This window comes from Cardiocondyla obscurior, linkage group LG01 (assembly GCF_019399895.1).
Source record: "Cardiocondyla obscurior isolate alpha-2009 linkage group LG01, Cobs3.1, whole genome shotgun sequence".
Taxonomy (NCBI): Eukaryota; Metazoa; Arthropoda; class Insecta; order Hymenoptera; family Formicidae; genus Cardiocondyla; species Cardiocondyla obscurior.
The window spans coordinates 437620-465435 of record NC_091864.1 but is presented as its reverse complement, the minus strand read 5'-3'; the positions used below and the strand labels follow the sequence as shown (position 1 = coordinate 465435).

General features: G+C 46.6%; 2 protein-coding genes across 4 annotated transcripts in view; one reads left to right on the top strand and one right to left on the bottom strand.

The window, feature by feature from the left end:
- Nucleotides 1–27816, bottom strand: part of Sema5c (Semaphorin 5c) — a 70267-nt gene that overhangs the window by 19490 nt on the left and 22961 nt on the right. The window contains exon 2 of the mRNA XM_070663175.1: nucleotides 23940–24051. Coding sequence (XP_070519276.1) covers nucleotides 23940–24030 — 91 coding nt within the window. The 5' untranslated portion in view covers nucleotides 24031–24051. The remainder of the gene's footprint in view (nucleotides 1–23939; nucleotides 24052–27816) is intronic.
- The window catches only part of LOC139106599 (venom protease), a 51302-nt gene continuing 47560 nt past the window's right edge, over nucleotides 24075–27816 (top strand). The window contains exons 1-2 of one of the 3 annotated variants that reach the window (XM_070663505.1): nucleotides 24075–24303; nucleotides 24424–24876. The gene's annotated coding sequence lies outside the window, so the exon portion shown is untranslated. Of the gene's footprint in view, nucleotides 24877–27816 lie in introns of all 3 variants that reach the window. The other 2 variants (XM_070663514.1, XM_070663496.1) reach the window with 2 other exon arrangements.

Genomic DNA, 27816 nt, shown 5'->3' with positions numbered 1-27816 from the left:
CACGGCGTCGTGAGCGAGATATCAATTACTCGGCATACGTAATTTACGACGAGCGCTGACGCTTTCAATCTTTCCGAAGCGACTTTTCTGATCCTCGAAACCCGCCGGTACAGAGGTAGCGCTCGCTTTATCAATTTTCTGTTACGCGCTGGCGGGGATAATACGCTCCGGGACGAAATTGCATCGTTGCGAGGTGGGAGCGCGGCCGCGTTTACCTTGCACCGCCTTTCGAAGGTACCGCACACCACCTTAAAGCGATCTCGCCGCGCTACTGGACCACCGGGCCGGCTATGTTAATATGGATAATTGCGTTACGCGAACCCCCCATTTCTGCCCCCCTCCCCCTCGGGGGGGGAGGCACCACGTGTGCGGGCAGAGAGATGCAATTCGTCACATTACGTTTTCGTTTTACGACAACGCGCGAATTAAGTCACCACGTTCGATTGTTATTAATTCGCGACTTACTCGTTGCAATTAAAATGGATTATTTTATAGTCGTTAAAAATATCCGTACAAAATTAAATTTTTTTAAACTTTAAAAAGAACGTTCGACGGGGAAGACGATGTTAAAAGTACGACCTGTCGCGAAACCGATAGACCGCTGTTTTTGATCAAATCCCGACGGAATACGGGAAGGAATGCGTGCTGCGTGGCACGCACATGCATTCATTAATCGAGGTGGAAGCGCGTAGAGAGCTTTTACCAATTGCGCTCGCGATTTCGTGCCCGCTAGACATATCTAATTACTCACTCGGACCAGAGATCAAAGACGAGTCGCGCGTGTACGAGCGCATACGCTGGCGTTAGACGCCGACTTCAAAGGACGACGTAATGGCGCGTTTCTCGTTGCGCGAAAAGCCACGCTTTAAGTTTCACGAGCTTTCCCCCCCTGTTCCTGACCCTCGCCGACTGCCGACTCGACGTTCTGTGACGTTTTCCGCGGTGCAACGGTTCCTTCTGTTTTAATATCGCAGATTGAATTCGTGTAAGATTGACCATGACCGACCGGGAGAGTCTGGTGATTAGTAAAATCGTACGCGCGATCGTTAAAATGTTAGTATTAATTCGCCTTTTCGCAGTTCTTATCGGCGATCTCTTAATTGCGCCTACAGCCGCTCGCTCGATGACCTGTCTAGCTGTCTAAGTTGTTATTTAACTCTGATACGCGCCTTGCGTCAGCGGGCTGACCTTTTTACGAAACGTGATGATGCATCACTCCGAACAAATCGATTACGCGCGACGACCCAGCGAGATTAGATAAAGGCAGAAGGTCGTAAAAAAAACAAAAATAAAAGCGACACACTATTTTTAACCCTCCACCGCGAAAATAGCATGTAATGAGTATCGTTAGCACTGCCTATCAATGAAACGTCACACGCCTATATCTCGTCGCGACAAATCGCGAGTTAGAAAAAAAAATACAATCAGATTACAGACCGTAAACAGTCGGGAAAATTCAACCGCGTATATTGCATGTCTAAGAAAATATAATACAAATCCGGTTTATTACCCGCTTGTTATATCATCAAGCACGAATGAGATTTACATGTCTGTGTTTAGAAAACATGTCTTAATTTGGACGTACGGGAAACCGCCGCTGTGATTAATATTAAAACATACGAAACAAAGCCTCGTACGCAAAGCAGACGCAACCAGGAAATTTTCCTCGTATCTCATTAGTTTTCGACCAATTCCCCTAAATAGGATCGCCTCGTGACGCCAAAAGTTTTACGGCGAAATTTATGGTACCGGTAGGATTAACGCACGCCAGTCACACCGGTCTGTTAAATCCCCTTCGCGAACGACAATTTCGCCGACGTAGATAAATCGCTGCCTTATATATCACTTTCTCATAATAAATTCCTGACCCTTAATAAATCCTTAAATTTTAACGGAGTCTCTTGAGCGGAGATACGCAGCGAAACTAAGTATATCGGACTTCTCCCTCGCGCAAGACGATCTCGTACGCGAGCCGTCATTGCAAAGTCATCATATCGCGTGCGTGTTTTCAGTTGGTCAGCACGAAGCGTGTCTCTAACATTGTCCACGCGCATCTGATTCTCTCTCGTCTGTTTATTTCGTTGCGGACGTCCGCGAAATCGTCTTCGACAAATAAACAAGGGCCGATGATCCGGCCGCTGTTGCGTAATAATTCCGCGCATACAACCGTACACATCAAACCTTTTTCGCCGTGTTTCACAAGCTCTTTTTTTTTCTCGTTCTTCGCGTTCACTCCGACGCGTCGAAGAAATACGTGGGTGGTTTACGGGTAACCGATAATTTTCGAAATTGGCCGTGGAGAACCGCCGAGACGTGAAATCGTGAACAGCGTCGCAGCCGCGAGCTTCTTGCGCGTTACGACGAAAAAAAAGTGATAATAAAAAAAAAAAAAAAAAAAAAAAAAAGAGGAAGAAGAAAATGCGCGCGATCACTTTCTCTCGGAAGCGGGAGAATATCTTTTTCTCGTCGAAATATCTCTTAATACGGTCGTGATCGCGACACGTCCACGTGAAAATCCGTACTACGCGAGCGATCGTCAAATCTAGCTGCGAGGAACGTCCCGTTTAGTCGCGAACGAGCTGCGAGCGGTTTTACGATCATCCGTAATAAATTAGATGATTAACGAAGCGAGGTGGTGAAATTTATGAGCGGCGGTCGCGCTCGTAAAAATCAGCCGATATCGCGCCAGCCGCCGTCGTCACCGGATACCGAGCGCGCTCAAGAGTACGCCGCCGGCTGTAATCCGCTGATCCAGATGCATTCGATTTACCGCGGTCTAACTACGGGGCGGATACGACCTCGGGAGATTGCGCCCGTGAGTTCTAATCGAGGCGCGGTATTGCGCGTCGGCGGTATAAGCGCAGGCACCAGAGAACAAGGAGGCGCGTCGCGTAAGAAAAAAGGGCCATCGCACGTTGCGCGACGTACGCACGGTTTGTGCTTATCTTCGTCGGGAGATAAACGTCCGCCTTAATCACCCTCAGATAAGACGCGGTGGTGTTTACTCGAGCGTCGGTCGCTCTCGCCTTCGCGCAGCGCGACGTTCCTTTACGAGAGACTCGTCTGGCCGTGCCTTATCCGCCTCTCGGACAGATTATCGGTCGCGAGTCTATCCGTTCATCTCGTCGAGTTAATCCCGGGCTGTCTTCGGCGCGTCGATAACTCTCCGCTCAAGGTGGAGTTTACTTTTCGCAAGACTAACGCGAGAAGTCGCGATCCTCTTGCGCGACGCTAACCATAAAACTCCTGTGACATTCGTGAATATACTTGTCGCGATAGCATCGCGCGATACGAAAAATTTCACACCGCGGGCTGAAAAATTGTCTCTGCGCGTCACGTATGCATGCGGAGTGCAACGTAGTTTTGCCACGTTCGATATGTGGGATAATCGTATCACGTCTGAATTTCCCGTCCGTCCAATATGACTCAATCTCCGGCGGCGAGGGAAGCGAATCGTAAGATAGCCCTTTCACAATCAGAGAAAGAGAGCGGGCGGGGAGGGGAAGGGAGGAAGCGCCGTCTTCTCGATATGCCGGTAGATACTTTCTAAACGACCACTTCCGCATATTCGAGGAGCGACCCAATAAAATCATCCTCGAACGATAATTTCTCCAATATCCTGATTCCAGGCCTAAACGATCGAGTCACGTCTTCCACGGCGTCATAAACTTTAGCTTTAATAAAGCCAAGTCTTAATCTGCAGCATGACGTACCGACGTCGTGCTGGTCGTTATGCCAATCGATGCAGGTTATCTCTTCGAATTTAAACTTATCAAAATCGTTTCAACAGTTAAAAAACAAAAAACATAAAATTATAATTTTCCTTAAAAAAAAAAAAAATCTCAAAATTATATTTTTTTTATCTCCCATCAAAGAATGCGCCGTCGTGTTTTACTTCGTTTTGATTTATACAAGGTATTTAAAAATAGATTTATATATAATAATTTCTCACCAAGAGAAAGAGAGAGAGCATAAACAACGCGGCATGAATGAAAGATGCAGACGCGCTCGGAAATACTTCTGGTCCTGCTGAGATTATTCTCGCAGCGATTTATTAAGCCCCGGCGGTTCTTGAGGTCCGAGACGGCTCAAGGCCGCATCGCGTTTTGCTTGAAAGTGCGAATAACGTCTCATAGGAGACGCGCCCGTTATCCCCCTTTAATCTCTTTTCTAAAGGAGATGCGTGAGTTATGCCTGTGGTGTCCTGAAAACGACGAAGGCTGTCGGACACTCGGTCCGCCGTTCAAAACCTGCCTGATATCCGAGGCACCGTACACGCGATTCGGCTTCTTTGCACAATAAAATTGAGTGCCGTGCAGATAATCCACGTCTCGAAAAGTCGTAAAGGATGCCTTCATATTTCCAGCCGTGTTAAAAATAGCCAAGTTATTAGTCAGGTGTAAAGAATCTTTTTAAAGACTCAAACACCCGATCGTTATGCCACGCTTATGATATACAAATCTATAAATCAAAGTAATAATTATGTTCATAAAAGTTTGCGCGCAGTCCATTAATGAATAAGTGATATGCTCTTATCTCGCGTAATCCGCCGTTGTGTCACTTCTCTTATTGCCCAATACCGTAATAAAAAAAAAGTATAAATTAATTAAGAAACGTAAGCGCGTACTTTTAACAATTTCTTAACTCTCATTCGTTCGCATGCGTCATTTTAATTCCCGGCTGTGTATCCAGCGAGCTTCTCGAGACGGCGCGTTTCAGATATTCCTACCGCGCGGTTTTTCTCCCGATGCACTTCAATTATCCCGCACGGCTCCTCGAGATCGCCTGATATCGCGATCCGCGATTCAGAAGCGGCGGAGCCGTCCTGGAGAGCTGGGGCATCGTGGAATCGCATCAGTGCATTAGCCCTCGATTACTCGCTTCGGCCGCGCTCCTTTTCTCGACGCGCGCGAGAGGAGCGGAGCGACGGGAAGAGAGAGAAAAGCCCGGAGAGACACCCTTATACGCCCGGCCACGCAGCTCGTTCGTCGTCTTTTTTTTTCTTATTTCTTCCTTTTCTCCCTCCGCTTCTTCGTTTTCTTTTCGGAGAGCCGATTCCGCAAAGGCAGAGCTCTGCGCGTTTCCACGTACTGACGTGCGCGATGTATGTGTGCCGAGAACAGATCCACACACATTAGTCGTAGGAACTTACACTTTTGCGAGCAAGTACGCGCGGGATGAGAGAAAGAGAGAGCCCCAGTTAGCATAACCTGATCTCGAAGGCCCCTGCGGTATCTTCCGACCTGTTCCTCCTCGTCTCCTATCCCGATCGTCCTACGGCTCGAGCAAAGGAAGATAATAGAACGCGGAACGTGAGGGGAGGGGGATCAGAGATTGATGGCTGGGTAATGGAGCTACTATTCGCTCATTTTTGTAAAAAAAAAAAATTTTTTTAAAAAATAAAAAGAATCGAAGCAGGAGAAACGGGCTAGAGAAACGGTCCATCGGTAGTCGGCCTCCACACGACGGTGTTCTGAATTAACAAGTCCTTGGTTACGTTCGCGTAATCGCGAGAAAAAAAAAAAAATGACTGCACCGATGCAGCGCGAAGTGTGCGTGCCGCGTAAATGGCTCGTTTCCGGCCTTTCGTTTCAAGTATAAACGAGCGGTTGCCGAGTAAAGCAAATACAATTTACGCGCGTTTCTTTACACGGAATAACGGAAAAAAAAATTCCAACCTATGCGCGTCATTATCTAAACAATTATAATTAAATTATTAGCTAGAAATGTATCTTCCTTCTTTATTTTTATCGTGCCGGAGATAAGAAATTCCATGGCAAAATGTCGCCGTTGACTTCTTCGTGTATCAGAGTGCGTCGCGCACGACAGTATCGTTTGCGTTTCGCGTGATTTTCGCGACTCTTTTTCCCTCGCCGGATGTCGGCGTGTAGTCGGCATTTTTCCACGCGATCGCGAAAGTAATGAGGCGCTTCGCGTATATACGGAGGTAAAAAAAGCGGAGCCCCTCGTCGTCGAGTTTACGATTGGAATCGTCGATCGGCGATCTTCGATCGGAGGGGTAACGACCGGATCTTATTGTGCATCAGGCCGCAGATGAAAACGCCGTCCGGTTTCTCGGAACGTGAGCGCGGTGGCATTGCCAATGGGTTAAGAAGAAGCTGCGACAGCGGCGATTGCAATAACTACGATCGCGACCGAGAGCTCGCGAAAGGAAAAGGGACGGAGGGGTGACGCGAACGGGCCGCGGAGAAAACGAGATAGGGAAGCGCGACGAGAAAAAGCGAAGGGCCGACGAGCGCAGAGAACTCGTCCGCGGAATAGCGAGTTAGATAAGAAGTATGTACGTGAAGTAACGCCGTTCTCGCCGACCGCTCTAAGGATCGTTGACCGATTCCTCGTGGCTCCGTGATTCCGGGATCGAACAAAATTCTCGGCTACAGCGGAGGCTATTCCGTTTATTTAGCATTTGACGCGAACGAAGGGATGCAAAAGACGATAGAAATCGCGAGCCTCTCGAGAGATGAGTCATTAATTTCATTCATCTTCGCGCCGGCGTCGTTTCCCCGATCAAGGGATCCGCATCCTCGATCGAAGGCCAGATAGAGACGGATGTGTGCATACGCGGCTGCACAAAACGTACCTCCCAGAACGAGGACGAGGCGTACGTCTTCGCATATTCATAAAGCGAGCCCCGCCGCGAACCGTGATCATTGTGCCGCGATATCTTTGCGACGTCGGTCGCAATTATCAGTCTCTCTTTCCGCCTTTTGTCTCTTCCCTCATTCGTGCCGTTACGCATTGCGTGACCACGTGCGTGTACTTTGTGTACGCGTGATGCTGCATTCAGCAGCCGCGCCGTCTCTTTCTCTCTCTTTCATTTGGGAGATGCGTGACGTTAATGGTCGCCTTTCACGGATCCCGCGTCACCCGCAATCGCGGTTCTCGAGAAATTATTTCGCGCCGCGGTCTTTTCACGCAAGTTAGGATCTCCGCGAGAAGGCGACGTGGGAAAGGTGCCATTTTTTTTATCGTTTCCTCTTTGCGCGCGGTCCATATTAATCCGTCTTAAATAACACATAAGCGCCTTTCGGTGTTGACCTATTTACGCTGACGGAGATCGGTTAGAATGTTAGAACATTAATTGCGCGACGCTCGCCGGGTTGGCCGCATGCAAATATCGTTTCCACCGGAAAGCACTAAATCAAACATTCAACACGCTTTTTGCGCGGGGAGGAATGCGACGAGCGCTCCAACTTTTCGCTGTTCCCTGATGGTTCGTGACGGTAATGAGCGCGTTTACGGTCATATGTTTCTCGTGAGACCTGAGCGCGGCCGAGAAGGCTTCCCATATAATTCCCGGGATTAAACCGCGGTTGTGTTTCTTGCTTGGATTGCCAGAAGCGGCAAAAGTAACCGGAGAGCGGTCGCGATCAATCGGCCTTTCAGCTTTATGTTTTTTCTTCGCGAACATCCAGCGTTAATTCAGAGGCGGATCGCGTCGAATCACCTTGGTCTTAATTTCGCGGCTTAACGAGACAGAATCCGGCGGTGTACACTCCTATCGGAACAGGTAGCGAATCTCGCGAGAGATTTTATCAAGTGGGCTTCCGATCGGTCGGACAGCGAAGATCCGGCGACGCGGGCTTTATCAAATCAAGCACTCGTTTACAAAATAATTTTAGGGCAGCTTGCGAAATAAGAAGGTTTTTTTTTGCGAGTCGCTCATATCGAACAAATCTCTCCCGAGTAAATTAATCGTCGATTAAGATCCCTTTTTTCGTACGAGCCATTAAACTGAACTGCCAATTAAATGCGCAAAGTTATTCTCACGAGAAAGAGCGTTTCATTAATCATTTCGCGTCTCGCTTCGAAAAGAAGTTAAATTCAATCGGGAGGTAAAGGAGATGAGCTTCGAGACCACCTCGCTCGACGTTACCTGCGACTTCCTCCGAGTCACGACTTTCCGCGTTTAACTTTTTACCGAGTCGAAAATCGCGGGCGCCGCGCGCCGGAATAAAACTTGGTTACGGTTTTCGATCGCTTTGAATAATGGATGCCACGCGAATCGACGTCGCGCGCTGGACGCTTCGAACGGTCGGAAACGCACGTGCAACGCGTGCACGGCGTCTGCCAGAAACCTACGGGGTCTACGACCTCTCTTCGCGCGCACGTCCGAAGAATGCACCGCACGTACGCAGCCTGTTCTTGCGCGTAGGTAGTCCCTGCTAGAAAACCGTATGCTGCTAGCTCGTAAATCCGCTGGACCATTCGCTACCCCGTTCCGTCGACATGGAAAACGCTATGGCGGTAGCCAGGTATCAGAGGCGCGTCGTTCCGGAAACGCGAAAGAAAGCTCGCGGTCCAAATGGAAGTCGTCTTAAGACGCTACGCGACTTTCGCCCCGCGACGATATCTCTTATCGCGTCTCTGCAGGGAGAAAGAACTCTGCGCTTTATCAAGTTGTACCGAAAATGCGCTAATTGTTTTACTTGCCGCTAATCAATGGCGCTTACACGCTTTCGGGCGCGCAATCTCCGAACCGGATCAGCATATTTTATATTATTTATATTGTAATAGGAATTAATGTACAACGCGAGATTTATTGGCGGACGTGTCTACGACCGCTCGCAAATTTGCCGCCTTATCTGCTCAAGTAATCCACCCGGCACGAAAACGAGCGCTTAACACGTTTCAGTTTACTTCCGTCGAACAGACAAGCCGGGAACCAGATTACGCAGAGCAATTAATTAAGTGGCGTAATTGGTTGCAGCGCTCGCCACGATACGCGGCATTTTTTTTCCTCCGTTGGGCGCTTCGGAGATGTTACTGATTTTAGTTCGCTCTTGAACGGCAAACGTTGCTTCAAAGTCGGTAAAACTCCCAAGTTTTCGGCACTAATAAAATTTGCCTTGATTTTTTACGCGATCCAAGGGAATATAATACTCGTAAATATCCTGCCGTAAAATTAGCTTTAAAATAAATAAATAAAATAAATTCACGAAGCAGTATTAGACATTTATTTGAAGTCGAAAATGTTATTGGACACTCTTCATTTATTAATAACAATTATTAATATACGGTATAATTGAATTATCTTCGATTAGAGAAATTGGACGACTCGTTTCGTTAAATATTATTTATTTAATTTCGTCGGCTCAGTACCACGGTTACGGTGAATGACGTTCTGCAGTAATTAAAGCCACCGACAAACGTTGACGTCGTAATCACGGCGTGTTATCAGCGGGGCGAATTACGTGTGCGCAAGGAAAAAAAAAAAAAATCACGCACGGCGCCACATCGGTCGCGCATGAATATTCGCGAAACGCATAAATAGCGCCGTCTGTTCTGCCACGGGTCAGCGCCGATTGATAATCAATCTAAAGATAGATCGCGGCCGGCTGAAAATAGAGCCAGAAATTTATGCGGTACCAAAGTACGGACAGATTCTGTCTACTGGTTTACGCTCGACGTCCCCGATCGGCAGATAAACGCTAAGGTTGCCCGACGCAGGTTTTCTCCGGGAAAACGTGATGAATGTTTTCATGCGCCGGCGATTCGCGGCAATTCTGTATCTCGTTTTCTTTTAAAGAGCGCAGCTGTTCGTTAACGCTTTTCACTTCGAGGCTCGTTAGGCTAATCAGGGAAACTGAAAGCTCACGGCTCGCGATCGCCAAATCACCGAGAGGCTACGGTTTTTAATAATAACAGGGTGCACCAGTCGATACGTTAGGTTACGATCGATCGTTTGCCCGGTGGAGCGATTAAATAATATGCACGACCGCCAAAGATGGGAACGATTGCAGCGATTTTATATTTGCCCGCGGTAGCGAATCGTTTATGGGGAGAAAGCGGCGGAGATTAGCGAGGGGGAAAAAAAAGATACGTCTTGCATTTTTGTTACGCGCATTAAATGGAAAGACGGGTAAAAATTTCTTTGCCGTAACTTTTTAGTGTATATACTTGTCGACCCCGTTGCTGTTAGCCGTAAGAGATCTATAATAATCGTCGTGATAAATGACGAGCGTTGCTCGCGTTTATTTATAGACGTTTTTATTATCCGGTTGCATTCTCCATTATTTCGAAGAATGAAAGAAATCGCTCTATTGCAGTTAATGTTTAACGAAAAATTGCAGCGAGCGGGCGCGATCGCGTGCATAAAACAGTAAATAGGACGCTCGTTAATTTTACGAGGGCGCAGGTTTGCCGCGATTGTGGCGCTATCGATACAAGGGAGAAGTTTTACCGCGGTACATATACATTCCTCGGAATGGATTGGAGCTTGACGATCGACTGCGTCGCGAAAACAAAAGTACAGGAAATGAAACAATTTTTTCGATTCGAATTCGCATGTAACTTTTATGCACCGAGTGCAAAAGTGAAAATAGAACAAGAGCCAAAGTAATTAATTATGGGCGAGTTTACTTTCGTGGGTCTGAATTTTTTACTTTTTGTTTTCGACGAGCGAATCGTTCCGCAATTTAACATTTATGAAACGTTCGTGAATTATTTCCAGCTTTCAATAATCACGCGGTTTTCCCCCCCAATTCGTTTCCTTCTTTTCCGATAAGCGTTCATTAAAATTAATTAATTACCGTTCTCTTTTCCCATAAATATCAGAATTAGTTAGAGAAATCTGATATTCAGCCACTTGAGGAGGACGAGCTTAAAATTGACGGGGATTACGCGTTAAACGTAGACATAGAGATTTTTAATACGCGCGATAAGCTAATGCGGTATTCTGTGCCTCCTTTGCTCATCCCCGATCTCCTCCGTTCCTTTTCGAATTAGCAAAGAACCGCGGCCGCAATCGCGCGTCTGGTATTAACTCGGAACCCGTTGGAGATAAAGTTATTAAGGAGCGTAATGACGGCGTGACAGCCCGGTAATTAAATAAAAAGCTGGTTAATATATTGCACTTGCTTACGTTTGCGTGCACGCCTGCTTGTCGCACCTTCGGCTTGCCTTTCTTGCACGCGCGTTGCATCGGTGCTTTCGATTCCCACGATTTAATAGGAAAAGCACGCGCACGATTCGCTTGTTACTCATCACTCGCCGTCGATGCTGCGCCGCTGCTTAATCGGATGACTTATAGACGTCGGAGCGAATCTCGTCGTCAGCGCGCCTATATATCCGCTTCAACATTTATACACGTGAACCTTTTACGAAGGTACACGATATTATTAATAATTCCTAGATAAAAAAGCGTCTTCGTTATCTTCTCTAATTCTCTCCTCGAATCAAACAGAAGTAGATTCTGGATTCTCTCTTCTTAGCGAACAATAGCTGGCGACTTGACCGGCATCGATCATTAACGTATCAATAGTTCCGCGTACGCCATTAATTTGTACAGTTGAATGAAAAGCGCAATCATGCATCGTGCGTCATGTGCCGTTGGCGCACGTGTGTTCCTACGTCGACATTCCGCTCGCGTAATTACGGCAAACAACGTCCTGTCCGCGTGCTTATCTCTCCTCTCCGCTGTACATCGCGGTCATGTATCGCGACGATCGCGATTTAGGCTTATCTAGCGGCGATCGGCGCCCCGATGATCCCGATCGCGATACTGTAACACGGCGGCGCGTAAGCTCCAAACGTGCGTGGGTCACGTTTAAGCGGATCAAGGTATTATTCGTTAAGAGTATACGCCGCACGAACGAACGTCGAGCGCAAAATTGAATTTGTTTAAAACTTTCCCTCCGGCCTGCCGTCGGCAGAATTGAATGCGAATCAAACGTTAATCAGCCCCTGGCTTCGCGCTCGCCGCTTTCCACGATTTCGACGATGATCCTTTATTACGTCCTACGCTTCGAATTGTTTTCTAAATCCGATGTGACACTTATCCTACATTTATCCGACAAATTAAAATGCTGATCGCGGAGACTTTCTTAAACATTCTACAAAAACTGCCTTATTAGGTTTTTTTTCAAGCCGTGCCGTTAATTAAAAAAAAATATTACGGTGTAAAAAAAAAAAAAAAAACTTATTGAAACGCCGTTATTGTAAGATAATCAACTTGGCGCGCGGAAGACAATGTACCCGAGCGGTAATTTATTAGGAAGATAATTGGCAATCTGTGCTTTGACGTGCCAACCTGTTCGTTAATTCATCCTGACCGCCTAAATGACTGTTTTTTACTCGATCAATATTATTAGACACTGAGGTCTTTTTCAAAGAACATCTCGACAATCTATCTTGCTCACAGGTGTAGACAGTTAAGAATGATTAATCACGATATGTAACAGGAGCCACGCCGAAGCCCCGAAAAGTGGCACACGTGCGGTTACACGTAACGCGTATACCCTGAATTGTGTGCTCATCTATTGTTAGTCCCTTCGACGCGTCTCTTGCGACTAAGCGGGGTTTCGTTGTCTCGTCGTCGACGTTGCAACCGAATAGTCTAATTGCCGGATCGCGTTAACGCTTGTGCTGAGAATTACCGCGGGCTTCCGAGAAGAAGCGAGATAAAGGCGCGGTATCAGCTGGTCGTAAGAGAACCGAGGACGAAAGGAGAACGACAGGCGATAGTCGAGCGGCGAGAAACGGCCGAGAGAACGGTCTTTACTAGGGATCCTTTGCTCGGAGAGCAAGATCGGCTCTCGTTAACCGTGAACAAGTTCCCGCCGACCCCCGCCGCTGGAAGTTTAACGACGGCTGTACGCTCAGGTGGATGAAAGGCGCGCCAATATTCGCCGGAGCTTTGAAATTCAATTTGCGAGCGACGCGGCCAAATCTATTTGGACCGTTTCATCCGCGGACTAACCCCGTTAAAACTTCCATACGCTCGTGCGCGCCGCGATTCCACTGTCTGCGTGAGTCGAGGCAACAGTCCTCGGAACGATCTAAATCGATTCCACGTCGGGCGAGTGGAAAAGTAAGGCGCGAAGTGGAAGCGAGGACGTTTCATCTCGGGCGGGATAGAAAAATATATAACTCTCATCACCGTAAGCTACTGGACGGTATGCGAGAGCCGGTATTCATGGAAATATCTCAATTTTCATGAGAATAGGCCGTCCGTATCTCCTTCGCTCCATTTGCCCCTCGGCCGAGACGTAAATCTTCCGTCCCCTTTTCGCGCGCGAGGGAGGCGATCGCGAGAGGAATGTCGAGTGTTACATATGTACTTGCGCTCCGTCACCACCGTGAGAGAAATCGGCAGGGTCGACGCCTTGGATATCAGGCTTGCAGATTTCGCGACCTTGGGCGCCGCCGTTTATGAGATCGTTAACGGGCAGATACGCGGCACGGCGGTCGTAACGATTTTACGACGGAGCCGGCGGTGCCCGATTGCACCTTATTATTAGCGACGCGCGTTAATCGAGCCCCTCCGGCCCGTAAAAAATTTTCGGGACACGTCCGCGACTCTCTCGATCGACGCGTCGAACTTTCTCCGAGGCATCGCGCGTGGCGTTACAACGGCGCGTATAAAGATATTTGCGCGTTAAATCGCCGTTATCAATCCACGTGGACATAACTTTCGGCATTTTAGTTTAAAACGCGACGCTTCGAATAAAACAGTCGGCGCCGACGGCTTCTTTATTCGCGACCCATCGAATGCTTTTCGTGTAAATTTTCCAAGAGGACTGAGCCATTTAAGACTAGAACAACAAACTATTTGTTCTAATTACAGTCGGCGCGTTCAAATAAAGCGTCAGCTGCTAATTTAGAAGCGTCGTGTAAAGCAGAAACGCGTCGATGCGCGACGGGGAGGGAAATGAGAGACGACAAAAGGGTGTACTCTTACAGGAGTATTAAAGAGCCGCCAGTCGAGAGCGAGGTATCGCTCGTCTCAAAAACACAACGTAATTAATTAGACTCTTTAAAGTACACGGTGTTCTTTTTCCCCTTAACCAACCGCCGGTCTGCTGACACAAAGAAACCGTATAATTCGGACTCTGCTACAAAAAATAGGGTACATAAAAGAGCGCAGATGTAAAAGAGTATACAAGTGCGTTTGTAATTCATGCGTGCGTGCGTGCGTGCGGAAAAACATATGGGAAAGCGCACGGTACAGAGAGAGAGAGAGAGAGAGAGAGAGAGAGAGAAAGCTCCCTTGCAGCCGACTAAAGCATAATGCACTTGTAAGAGCACATAGGAACGCTTAGAAACGACCGTAGGGTGCCGCTGAGCTCCCCATCGCACTCAGCATGCAAAAACTAGCCGATAAATCGCGGCCAAGACGCGCCGTCTTAAGACGAAATTAAATCGCGTAGGCGGATTACTCTCGTAAGTCACGTGGATGCAGACGGGGACGTCCGTCGGACGTGGGCACGCCTTGCGATGAGGGACAGATGATACCGTAAGAATAGCCGTCGCAGATAAAAGTACGCGCGAGCCTTTATGGTCAGGACGACTCCGCTTGTTGAAAAATACGCGCGTTTTCTCTTTTTCTGCCTGTCTTTTGACAAAGCGGCGAGCGAGAGAAAGAGAGAGAGAATTGCATGCGTGGTGCATCTTCTAGAGATCTTAACCATCGATATGCGAAATAGCGAATTGTATGGGTAATTCAATTTTTGAAAGCGCACGGATTTTTCGCGGAGCTGAGAGAGAAGTATGGTTATAACTTGTTCAGCCGATCATAATTTTGTGACTTTTTTTCTAACGACGAATATGATTGATTTAATTGTATTTTAATTGACTCGATCACGTTTGTCGTTAGAAATGTCTCAAAATTATGACTGGTTGCAGAAGTAGCTATATTCCCTTCTCGGCGCAATCCTCCGACAATTTACCACGGTAAGAGATCTCGAGAGATTTCAAGAGATTCTTTTTTTTTTTTATTTGTTTATGCGTCTATAAATACTGAATGATTTTCCTCACTCCGCCGTTTCCTGCGACGGGAATCAAGTTTGCACCACTGCGTTTCGTAAACTTTAGATGTTAATGAAGACGACCTCGGTATCACGCGCCGTTCCGAATAGCTTTAATCAAGGTGCGAAAGTGTTGCTCGCGGCAACGATGATCGACCCCCGTCTACGTTACGCGCGGTGTATGCATAAGAAATTTCGTGACCGGGCCGGGAATCGCAAAAGTGTTTATTTGCTTCTTGGTACGCGTGATGACGTTAACGCGTTTGATAAAATCGCCGCGGGCGACCAAGTGATACCGATTTATTCGCGATAATAGATAACTATTACCGGGATAGCTTACGCCTCGGTCCTTGCATCTTCGAGGAATGCCGCGACGAGGCGCGCTAGAAACTCAAGTGCTTCTAGTAACTTGACATTGAAAGATGAAGATGACATTCTCCGCGGAGATTTGCATCCTCTCAAGAAATATTAAAAGAGAGGAAAATCTCGCGCGTTTTGTAAACGCACTCTTCATGAAATATTCAAGAAAGGCTGGTAAATATTGACAGCCTGAGAAGTTGAAGTAATGACTCCAATAACATACAAGTTGCCTCCGCGAGTGCTGAGTCACTTCATTTTTCAAACTGTTAAAGAGAGAGAAACGGAGAAGATGCGCGTCCCTTATGTAACACCTCGGAGAACCGGTAAATTCCGCAGAGTGCTTTCGGGATAATAATCCCGGGCAATCGATTTTGTCGCGAGATAATGGATAATCGCTCCGAGAATAACGGCTGCTTTTCCACTCTCCGGGATCGAGTTACTTTCGGGGAAGGCGCGAATGTGTCAGCGAAGACCCTCCCGCGAAACGTTATGAGCACCTGAGCCCCACAGTTGAAACCGCCACCTGAGCAAAAACTTGGCCGATAACCATCGAAAGTCTGACGCGATTAAAGCTCAATTAGGCGCGTTTGTACGCGACTGACGTGGGTGGGTTGCGAAGGCCGCTTTTAACAACTATACCTGCATTCCTCCCGCCCGTCGATCCTAGACGATAGAAAGGTACGATCGTAATCGGTAACGAGGCGCGCTAAACAAAGGATCATCGACGAAGACGGCCGGCTTGCGCCATCATTGCGTTACGAACATTTTTGTGACCCGCGGGATCACCTCCGCGCTGGCGTTCGTTACTTTCATTAGGCCGCTGATTAAGTCGTGATCATCCGGACCGGACGAAAACGCCGGGTGAAATTGAATTGTAGGATACGCGGCACGCTCTCGTAATTTCCTAGCTTTCGCCTGTTTAAGGAAACAACCAACAGAACGTACAAAATTAATTAATAAAAAAAATAGGAATTAACGTCCGCTCAAATCGACAAATATATTTAATTACGGTGTCTCGGAGATAAATAACTAGGCTGATAACTACTATCGTGCTTGAACGATGCCGAATCGCAATCATTAAAGTAATATCGCTCGTAACGACACACATCGAAGAAGAAAAGGTTCTTCTTCGGTGCCTGATACGGCGTCCGGAGCTGACGAGGCACGACCGTATTATAGGAACAAATTTATCAACTCAGTTTCCTACCGCGCCACCCGCGGAGATTATAAATCCACCCACTGAAAGGGAGCGGGCTCCTTCGGGCTTGTACTCGGACATTGGTAGCTCTTGTTGCAAGGCAAGCAAGCCGCTCGAAAAAAAGAGAGCAGAAAAAAAGAAAGAATTAAAAGTCTCTCGTCTTTCTTAAATATAAGTAATTTATTCCACGGTAAAAAAAAGAAAAAAAATTAAACAATGTAGCCATATCGTACGGTTCTACAAATGCACAATTCTTTTCTCAAAGTATGCGATTAAAACCACGAAATCTCGCGAGAGCGCAGGCCAGTTGAAAGTTAATCAAGTTACAACAAAGTTACCCTACCGTTTCCATCTGCGCTGATTACGAGATACGTTCTTGCAAACCCGCCCGAGTCCCGCGATGCATTCTCGTCTTACTTGATCCGCGGAACGAAAAGAAGGGATCGCGAGGAGGGAAGGGAAAAAAATCTGCGAGCGCGCGGCATTCTAGAAAGCGCGGCTGCCGCCGCGGCCGCGAAACGAAGCGGGCGCGAGAATGATCGCGGCGTGCGATACGGTGCCGCGGAGAGGAATACCTTTCTCCAAAGCAGCGTGTATTTGAAGGAGAGACCGGAGAGGATAGAAAGAGAGAGGAGGACAGACGCGTGTACGCGCGCGCGTCGGCGCGTGCCATAAGCGTCGCCCACGCGCGACACGTGCGGAAAGATTTTCTATCTTCGGCCACGTCTCCCTCGTTCTCTCCTCCTCGATTCTTTCATTAGGAAGACAAAGGTTACTGGTATAGGCGCCGATTAAAAAAAATCGCTGGGCGTATTAGCGCAAAGCCTCTCCGTCGTAGGTACTTTAATTGTCGATTTCTAACATCAGTTCACTTAACGAGGATTTCTCGACACGAGGGTTGCTTTTACCAATAAAGATCCTTCTCTGATCTTTTAATCGGCTCGGATATCTTAATTTATACTCGAGAAATTCGTATTATGCTTCTCAAGCTCGTAAAACGGAGAGTACGCAGGTTTCTAGTCTGAACCGCTTCGCAGAGGTTTCGCGCTGGATATCTCCACGTTGACGACTGCGCTACGTGCCGCGGGAGACAGATGCGGGAATTCAAACGGATGCAGTTAACTCGGCTGCGGATCGCCGGCACGTTTACGGCGCGTGCCGAACCGCTTGCCTACGCACTGCGAGCCGAGTAGAATTTTCACGTCCGAGTTTCACGGAATAATTGAAATCGATATAATATTCAGTCTTTTTTTTTTGCGGTAGCAGTCGTGCGTTATGAATATCATAATTTATCGGTAATGCCGGACTTGATTACGAAACGCAGTCCGCGATCCGCGCGGCTTTGGTTTTCTGTACTTCCATTCGAGTCGCGTAATCACCCGACGGTCCATTTCGCTATTTTTTTTTTTTTTTTTTGCAGAGAAATCTCGCTTTCGATGAGGAGCTCTAATTGATTAAAATGCGCCGTGTATATAATCTCCTGAGATATTCGTCTATCTAGCAGCCGCACGCCGCGCCATTGATATGTAAATAAGCGCGTCGTTAGCGAGGAATTATATTAAATAAGCCACCGCCGGTTTATAAAAGGCGTATCGCGATCGCGGATGAGCGTACTTAAGAGTTAATGCAAAATGAGCGTAACGATATCGAGCCCGCTTGAGAAACCCGTTCTCGAAAGCAAATAATTGTCGCAATTTTCTCTCGCGCGTTCACGAGGCGAATATCACGACGAACGGTTGCCCCATGCCGTCGATAACGACAGAGGAATATAAGAGCGAGTAGCCGCGACGCGAAACCGTTACGTTAATCGTTCGACACCTCTCTGCATTAAAAGACGATGACACATTTTTTTACGTATTATGCAAAAATATTATGAGACGATTGGATTTAATCAATTAATGTTAATCGACTAATTGATATGCGTAATTAAAGCGTAAAAACCAAAGAAAGACGCGCCCAACGAAACGATTTCTAGAAAGAAACGAATCGAGGCACTTTACTCTCGACGAAAGACGTTGACACTGTGTCGCGCGATAAGATTTCGGTGCGTGTCTTCCGCGGAAACGTTTTCTCAGCTTCTACGTGCGGGCGTAAATGCGCGATTTATCGCACCGCATTGGGATTTATGGCATTCGCTTCCTGACGGCGCGCGTCGGCCACTCCCATCCTCGAAAATGAAAAGAACAGGGGCCGGAATGTTAGATAGATAACTAACAAGTTAGCTGCGATCGAAACTTTCCTAACTTTCATTTCCTAAATACGTATGAAATCTCGCGCGTTCTTAGAGACGAAAACGGTATGTGAGGGTAGAGATAATTGTAGCCTAACATAGTTCGCCCTTAAGGAATATATGAACACGCAATGCGAGGCCGTGATTAGGCCGAGCCACGAGTTACATTTAAGACACGAGGCTATTAAAGAAGCGTCTACGTTAACCCCTAACCCGGCACATAATTGTGGAAGGTGGATTTACAATCGTCGGGAAAAGCACGACTGACAATGTTTTACGTAACGCCATTAAATATATATATCCGCGGAAAACAATCGCGCGATCGTACCACCGAGTCGTAATTTTTTTCTAGAGGCGGCTAAAAGTAACTGAAACGTGTCAATACACTTCTGCATACTTGCAGACAGAAACGAGCCCCACGTTTGCGCCGTGTACGTGATGTTTTGGCGCCTTGTAAATCGCTACCCCGCCTCTCTTTTTCTCTTTGACATAAGGCCTTTGTGAGAATGTCACGACGTACGTTTTGCAAGAGGAGTTCCGCGCACGTACATTTGTATTTTCAAGACAAACGTCGCGTCGCGCGATTTTCCGCCATAAATTTCCACGGCGCGCGTATCTCTTTGACAAGCAGTCACGTATGTACTTTAATTCTGAAAATATAAATTTTTTATGAAAAATGCATACGTGTAAATTAAGCAATAAAAAATAAAATAAAATAAAAAAAACTTACAAGAAACAAAAATAAAAAAAGGGAGAAAAATATCTTCGCGAATGTTAAAAAAAAAGAATTAAAAAAAGGGTCGAAAAAAAAAAGACTTAATTTTTCGAATCCATTTATGTCGGCATAATGATAGAAGCGCACTCGGCAATTTAGCACGCGCGGTCGCGTTTTCTTCGAGGCGACCAAAATGGAATTCCGCTTTCAACGTCGACGTAATGAAGAAACACGCGCGGGAATACATTTCCCGCTTGATTTCCAGCAGTCTTCGGTTGTTCGCGGAGGCGGTATATAGAGCAACTTTTTATTCACGCCTCGGTAATCAACGGGACGTCTCCGCGTTTTCGCGTCGTCGCTAATGAAAATAAAGAAACGGAGTTTCATCTTGTGTCGTGGGCGGTGATCCGACAGCTTCAATTGCCGATCGTACAGCAGTTAAGAGAGGGAAAAGCGAGAAAAGCGAGGAGACCGCGGCCGCGAGCCGCCTACGGCGTCGAGGATGTTTTTACATCGATAAAAAATGATCTCGCAATCGGTTCGCGTCGTCGCGAGGGGCGCAGCGGCGGAAACTAGACCTCGGGTGGTCCACGCGCAAAACGCAGCTGTAAACAGCGAAACGGTAATTATCGGTGGCGCCAGGCCGCGTGCCGAGAGCCACGCGACACAGAGCGCAACCAGTATAAATTTATGCACCATAAACCCTGGGGTAACGTGGCGCGACGACGAGCGCGGTAAAAGGGCGCGAGCAAAACCTCGTTTTGATAGTAATTCTAACTGGAAAATCGACCGTTGAAGCTGTTATTAAAATTAACGTAGTTTTAATCTGCTCTGTGTAAAGGCAGGCGCCGGACCGGCAAAAGAAACCTTATCGAGAATATTGCTCCCAATTTAAATGTACCTTTTTTTTCACACCGTCGAGCGAAATCGAGCTCTTAAATGACCGCTTGTTTATTTCGTAAAACGTATTATCCTGTAAAAAAAAATTTTTATCGTCTAAATATTGAGCGCGTCTGTTCTTGTAAGTTTTTTTTACGCGCCTTCGCATGAACGTGCGTTACGAAAAGTGCGATTGCGTCATCGCAACTTGAAAGAACCGCCTTCCGTAATCGACGGATTGCGGTTGATACCCGAGGGACTTCTACGACCGGTTGAAAATTATTTTCCTCGACACGATTGAACGGACACGGTGCAAACAATCGCCGCCGGTTCTTGGGAGCGGAACGAAAGCTGGGCCTTCTTCTAGCGCAGACGTATGTTCGACGGGCCTTGTATAGAAATAATTAGAAGATAATTGCTTTGTCATTTTCAACGTGCACAAAGAACTTAACAAGCTCGCTCACGGTCTGTGTATTCGAAATTTAATTAGACAGGACAATCATAGAACGCGCGTTTCACGTACATGATTTGCTACTACTTCTTCCACGTAAAAAAAAAAATCTTTTTAGATTAAAAAATTTTCAACAACGAATATCATATGTTCGAACATTAATTACAGCAAATTATAGCGATAACCGCGCGTGAAATCGCTCGGTCGCACTTTTTCGTGCCTTTTTTATTGTCAGTCACCAAGTCCAGGGCGTATTTAGTTACCCGACGCATATTTAACCATACTTAGGTATTCGGCTATCGCCGTATTCTATCCGGGCAGGATGCAAATAATACCGTTACAGGAACACGAACGTCCTGTAGCGGCATATCGTACAACACACCTGGTGTCGTTGCCTCCCGACGCCAATCGTGTGAGGTGTTTTAACGAGCGAGCTTTTCTCCGCGAATTTCTTTCGCGTAACCGTTCCCGCACGAGACATTCTCGGGATCTGATATCGGCACGTTGATATTCGCCGCGCATTAGCAACCCGACACCGTTATAAATAACGTTTGCCAGTTTCGCGAACGTTAACAATGTGGTCAATTATAACGCCGAGTCATGCAGCGACAAAAAAAAAAATTGCATACTCACGTAACGACAATGAGAAAAGAAAGATCGCGGCTATTATTCGCGCGATCGATCGGAATGAGTGAGAAAACTTATCGCGCCGTAAGACGCAGAAACTCACACGGGAAGCACCCGACAATCGGATTCGCGTTCGCTTTGAAAAGTGCGCGAGTCAGCACGATTGAATTTCATAACGCGGAGACAAAGAGACTGCGAAGAATAAATACTGCTCTGTGCCGTACTTGCTTATTAGATGCCGATAGATTAAGTTAATACTTTACGAACTCTGCACCCAGCGCGTTTCGTTATTCTCCACGAAGGGACGCATTGTTTCGCTGCTTTAACTTTCCGTAATGACCCCGTTATTCCCACAGTTGTCTTTCACGCAGGACACGCTTCGAATGTTCGATCGATAAGTACTGAATTAAATTGAACGATAATTTGCATTAAAAGACCGCTTTCCGGTTTCATTTCGTTAGTCGACAGCCGCAGCGAACGTCGCTTTCGCAAATAATAGCGAATGTCGGCGTCAGTCGCCGCCGCCGCTGCGAGGAGATTTAAATTCCCGGCAACTCAGATTGCATAGGAAGCAAATCGCGAATTTACGGAAAGGGAAATATGTCATGCATTATGCCGCGCGTGTTATCTGTGTGCATCGTGCACTGTTGTTTTGTCGGCGATTGTTCCGTCCCTTCGCGAGAAGGGATGTCCGCCGCGGAATCGCGAGTTATCACGACATTCCGAGGCTATCGCCAATTCCGCCTCCGCTTCAAGCACGACGGCAGTTTTATTTTCCGACAAAGCAAATAAAAAGCTCGCGGTCTTTGATGCAAGCCGGCGCAGTTTTTACGAACTTACGGATTTAATTTACAGAATAAAGCGCGCGGCTTGATTATACAACGCTCTGTTTTCTTTTCTTTTAAATTAAAGTAAAAATAATTTTAGTCGCCAATGATTTAAATTGCGATTATGTTAATCGACCCGGGAGAGAAGAGGCACGAAACCTCGCTTTTTAATTGCGGCCATATACCGCATTCCGTGCACGCGGGGCTCGAAAACTCGTGACGACGACCACGAGAGGCACGGGAAACCGTAGCGAAATCGTGATCCGGCTTAATACAGGCCTCACGTTTATTGCGGGAGACTGTCGCAGCGTCGTCCGTGGCCGCCGGGCATCGGACCCGTCGTTCTCCTCATCGAGCGGCAAGTATTTTACGTGCAAATGAAAATCACGGGTTGCGCGCGCCGAGTTTGTCTCTCGCCTTCCTCGTGATTCCCAAGCGTTATTAGATAAAAAAAAAAAAGTCGGCGGATAGGGTGAGCCGGGGGAAAAAGACGGGCTACCGCGCGTTATCGGCAGCCGGGGGCGATCCATTAAGCTCGTTAGGATCTAAATCCGGGGCTTCGGCGGTAAGATTTTTCCGCGCGGCTTCTCTGCTTCGCGGGCGTGGCGTCTGTTCTCCATCCCGCGCCGGCGACCCACACGTTCCACATCTTCCGCACGATCTGTGTTTTCTCTCCTCGCGATAATCGGGCGCTTGCGAGCGCTCGCCTACGTGGTAACTGTACATCGCGGGTCATTGCTTGCGATAAGTGCCCTGAATGTCGGGGATTTTTGCGAGATGTTAATGGGCACGGGTCTCTCGGACGCGGGACGACACACGCCGGGAAACGTTCTCCTTTTATTGATTAGCCATGCCTGCCCGACGTCTCGTGGCGAAGTGGTTTATAAGTAAAATTAAATTTGCATAAACGTCTCCCAGGTCGGAGTGACCCGCTAGCTCGCCCGTGGATTTATGCGCGTCTTCCGGGACGGAAATCGTGCGGCTGGGGGGCAGCTACGCTACCTCTCCCAGAGGAAATTTACCTACTTTTCGCGATTATGCGCGACTTTCATGCATACGGCGATCTCGGCGTCGAGCTGTCATTATCGATACGTAAAATATCCCTCCCCGCTAACGCTTTCCCGCTAATGACACGTTTAAAAATCAAGCTTTTCCTTTAAACTCCGCCGGATGCATAATTGCGAGGCGACTGCCGGAAATTATACCCTCCCGTCGTAATTGTAGATAAAAGAACGCGAGGCAGAAATATTGTCTGACAGTTCGTTTCGGATAATTTTCTTTAATTCCGAACGCGATAATTTAAACGGAAATTGCACCGAGATTTGCAATCTTACGACGAAAGCCTGCGAGTGATCCAACTTTTTTTTTGCCGTCGAAGTAAATGAGATAAAAAATGAACAACTAATGTTACCGAGTTTGTCGAAGCGTCTGTTGTCGAACAGGAAAGACGCTCTTATCGATAATGTACGGGTTTTAGATTATAGGACGTGAGTGGCGGTAGACCGCCGACTGCACCGAATTAGCTCGATGAGAAACGGTAAAGCAATTAACGAGATCGTTGAAGAAAAGATTGCCGTGACGCGGGTATCCCGGTCGCGGATTTGTGAGATCCGATCGCACTTCTGCGAATCACGCATAAATCGCGAAAGCCCGATAGGCGATCATCTGATCGGCTACCAGATTTTATTCGCGCTCGCCAATCGAGCCCGTTAAATCGAGATAAGAATATTCTGCGCGACGGCAGAACTCGAAGGCGGAATTCAGAGATAACGCGCAGCAAACAAGATCTTCAATAACGTAACGGATGAAGTAAAATTGAAATAAAATTAAATGACGTCGTCGGTATGTAGATGTCTGTCTTTTAAATAGTTTCTTCTTTCTTACCTTCGTATGAGATGTGACGAAAATCCTCGGTAGCTCGGGCGACGGCAACGACGAGTTGCAGCGTTACCGTATAAACGATCCATCGCTCCATTTTGGCCGCGTGTTCTCCCTCCTGCAACGAGAAACATTGAATTTTTTTTTAATATTTTGCCGCGTTCGGAAACGGTCCGAAAAATAGCTAAAAAAAAAAAAAAAAAATTAAGATATAAAATATACGCGCTGAATAATATGTTGAGCAGAACAGAATATTAACTGCAATTTTTTTTGTTTCAGATAATTATCTACCATTGAAGGACCGACCCGACATCCTGAGAGGAGGAGGAGGCCCAGGAAGGGTATCCTGCCCCAGCGGAGCAACCCCAGGGTAAGCATCAATTTTTTTTTCGGATTTAAATAGTTTAAATTTTTGATAACATTTTTTAATTTTTTTTTATTTAATTAAATTTAATATCTGCAACATAATTTTTTATATTTTCTGTTACAGATCAAGAGGACCTCCGCTGCTGTGCATCGGTTAGTGAAATAAAGTGCCGCACGCCGAAATAAGTAATTTTACGAACCGCCGGCGGTTTCGTTAGTTATCGGGCGTTTTTATTACGATTATCTTTTATACGGGAGTGCCGAAAAACAACGCGCGATAGTGTTAATTAATTTTCGCGATAATAATTAATTCGGTCGCGTTCGCGAGTTTCTAGTGCGCGGAAGGATGGCTCGTCACGTCCCATCTGAGAGGAGGAGCAGGCCCGGGACGGGCATCTTGCATCGGCGGAGCAACTCTTAGGTAAGGATTAATTTTTTAAATAAAATCTTAATAAATAAAGACATTAATTTTTTTTAAATTAATTTATTAAAATAATATACATGTCTACATTGATATATTTTTTATGTTACAGCCACCGGCCGAATTCAACAACTCCGCTGACGCTCATGCAGTTCGGTGAGTCGCATGGTTTTTTTTCGTAGTTTATAATAGTCTCTTAAACCGATAACACGTCGTTAACCATAAATTACTCAATCATAATGACGCACGCGAATTAGAACCTTCAAAAAATAGCGCAAGAGACTGGTTCTTTATCTTCGTCCACTTCCTTGACATTTACATGTCGGTGCCGTTAGGCCGCGTCCAATGAAACGGCCTTGGACATTTTCTACGTGCGGGCGGGCACGTTGCAATTAATTGCGTGGAGATAAACCTCGCGCTTATCGACGATGCGATTAAGATCGATCAGGCCATTTCTGAGTAATCCGACGATACGATTCTATAACTGTCCCGATCCCTGTCGTAGCGCGGTCGGTCGCCGCTCACGTGTACCGCGTAATGTTCTTCAATTAAGTCACCAACGACCCATCCAATCGGCCCCGGAAGCAACGCCGAGATCATTTTCACCGTCCCGGCTGTTAATGCGAATCGTATCGCGCCGATTAAATCCGCAGATCGCGATTAAGTCGCGAGGTGATTTAAGTAATTGGTCCAATGAGCTCATAAAAGTGCATATTAAACCCACAAACTATGCTCCTCGTATAGAAACTGCACCTGGAAATTACGCGCGACAATGCGAGAAAGTTTCACGAGAATTCCTGATTTTGACGAACGCTATAATTATTTCTTTATCTCGCAGCAGACTGAAACAATGTTAATTGAGAGAACAATTCTCCCTTTTTCTCTCTACTTACATTAATACATAAAAGATAATACCTTAATTAAAATTTTTTTTTCTTGTCGTAATCTCCTCCGCGGATAGAATTCCCTTCTTTCGCGTCTAAGCAAAATAAATCTGAGGTCTGATAAAACGAGTGTTTTGTAACGAAATGGAGAACAAATAGCTCGGAGTAACCCAATTATCGCTCGGTCGATTAAAAAAAAAAAAAATTACCAAGTTAGTATCGAGTTTCTGCGACGTAGTATTATTACTCTAAAATGATTACCGGATTGCCTTGGGAGCGAATAAAACTCGCGACTAGATCGGACACATCGCCGAGATCTTCCAGACGCTTTATATCCCGTCAGAGCCGCTGCCCTCCTCGATGGCCGGTAATTAATTATGCGACCCGCTCGGATCAACAACGACGCTTCTGTCCTGTCAATTAACGTCTACCTTTGTTACTCGTCCCAGCTCGTTCACAAAAACCGTCGCGACTATCCGGCAAACGAGCGTGCACTCGATCAAATATATTACAGCATCACGCTTTCTTTGCGTACAAAGGTACCGTAAAAAAAAAAAAAAAAAAAAAAAAAATGTATTCGTGGATAAGACGCTACGTCAATAATTCATTGGTTTAGAAACGAATCTACTTACATCGCTTTGACAAATATAAATAGAAATAAAAGTCGGCGTAAAATTATTTCGCGACCGCGTGTCGAAGCGAAAACGTGACCCGGCAGATTCGTGCGAGAAACAAACCGAGATTAATCACCGCGAGATTATTCGCCGAGACGAGGATAATTATTAACTTCGGGATTTCAATAGCGATCCTATTCGGCCAGCGATCATCGCGTAAAAACGGTCTCGGATTATATAATAATTCGGACCCTCCTTTTACGCTGATTTCACAACGGTCAGCCGCGATTATCGCGTCCCAATTCGTTCCGCAGGCTCGGAGGCGGCGAAAAAGAAAAAAAAAAATAAAAAAATAAAAAAATAAAAAAGAAAAAGATAAAGAAAACAAAATGTGGCAGGCAAGAGTATCCGTACGCGCGCATTCACACCCCGGCAAGCGATCAGAACGGCTTTAATACACGCGAGGCTCCCGAGGAATGCAGACGCGTTGCATCTCCCGCGGGATGATTTATTCGTCTTGGATCTCGTGAGATCCGCCGGTGACGCGAGAGAATACTACGCGGCGAAATCACGATGCCAGCATCGATATTCATAAATGTCATAGCCAGGCCGCGTGATCCCGACAGATTGACCTTAACGTCTTACCTCTCGCGGACGTTATGCCCCGTTCACGGAGATTTAGACGCGGACTCAAAGCCACGATGGTAAAGCCGCTTATGCCGCGGTAGAATTTCAAACTTCTTCGAGAGAAGAAAAAAAAAATGTCGTATCTATATTTATTCAAGTATCGCTGGTCTACTACTAACGCCTAAGTTAAATAAAGCATCGATACCGAACCATATTGATACACGGTTGCGGAAATTTTATATTTGACTTGACGATAAGGAATCGGTTCGAAGTGATCGAACGATATATCCTCGTGTCGAAGGCTCAGATTTAACCGAACGACGACGGCGAGGTTTTGCACGCTATCTAAAATGCATCTCTGAATTTATCCGCGCGCACATGAACGACGGATAGATCGACGAAATGTCTGAGGGGTAGGGACACGTCGTTATTATCGAGCAGCGTCTACACGGCGAATAAGAAATATCTAGTTAATTAAGCTGATAAATGCACGCGGCGTATGTACACGCGGTAATTTGTTAGGCCGCGTCTCGAGCGTTTCAGATGCTAATGTCAAGTCGAAGGCATGCTCTCCTGAATTTGCCTATCGCGCGATTCAGGCTCGCAAAATCGACGCAAGCTGCCAAGGAAATTTACACGCGACTGCATGTTGTAATTAGAATTTTTTCCTTCGCGCATGGAGTAAAATTATAATTAAATTTTTTTTAAGAGTTTAATATTTTCATTTTTCTCCAATTTCTATTTATACAACAGATATCTTCGTTTATTCCGAGTACTTTTAATTCAAAGATCGTTGCTTAAAACGATCACTGTACTCTTTGTCTCCGCCAATCTAATCGCGACTTCGTTTCGCTATCGCCTCGCCGCAGTCGTGCCTTTGTCATCTATTTGCAGGTTCATGTGTCGATGTTTATGAATTCTCGGCTATCGTCTGTGCCCGGGGTATCTTACGACACGTCGTGCTCGAGCCT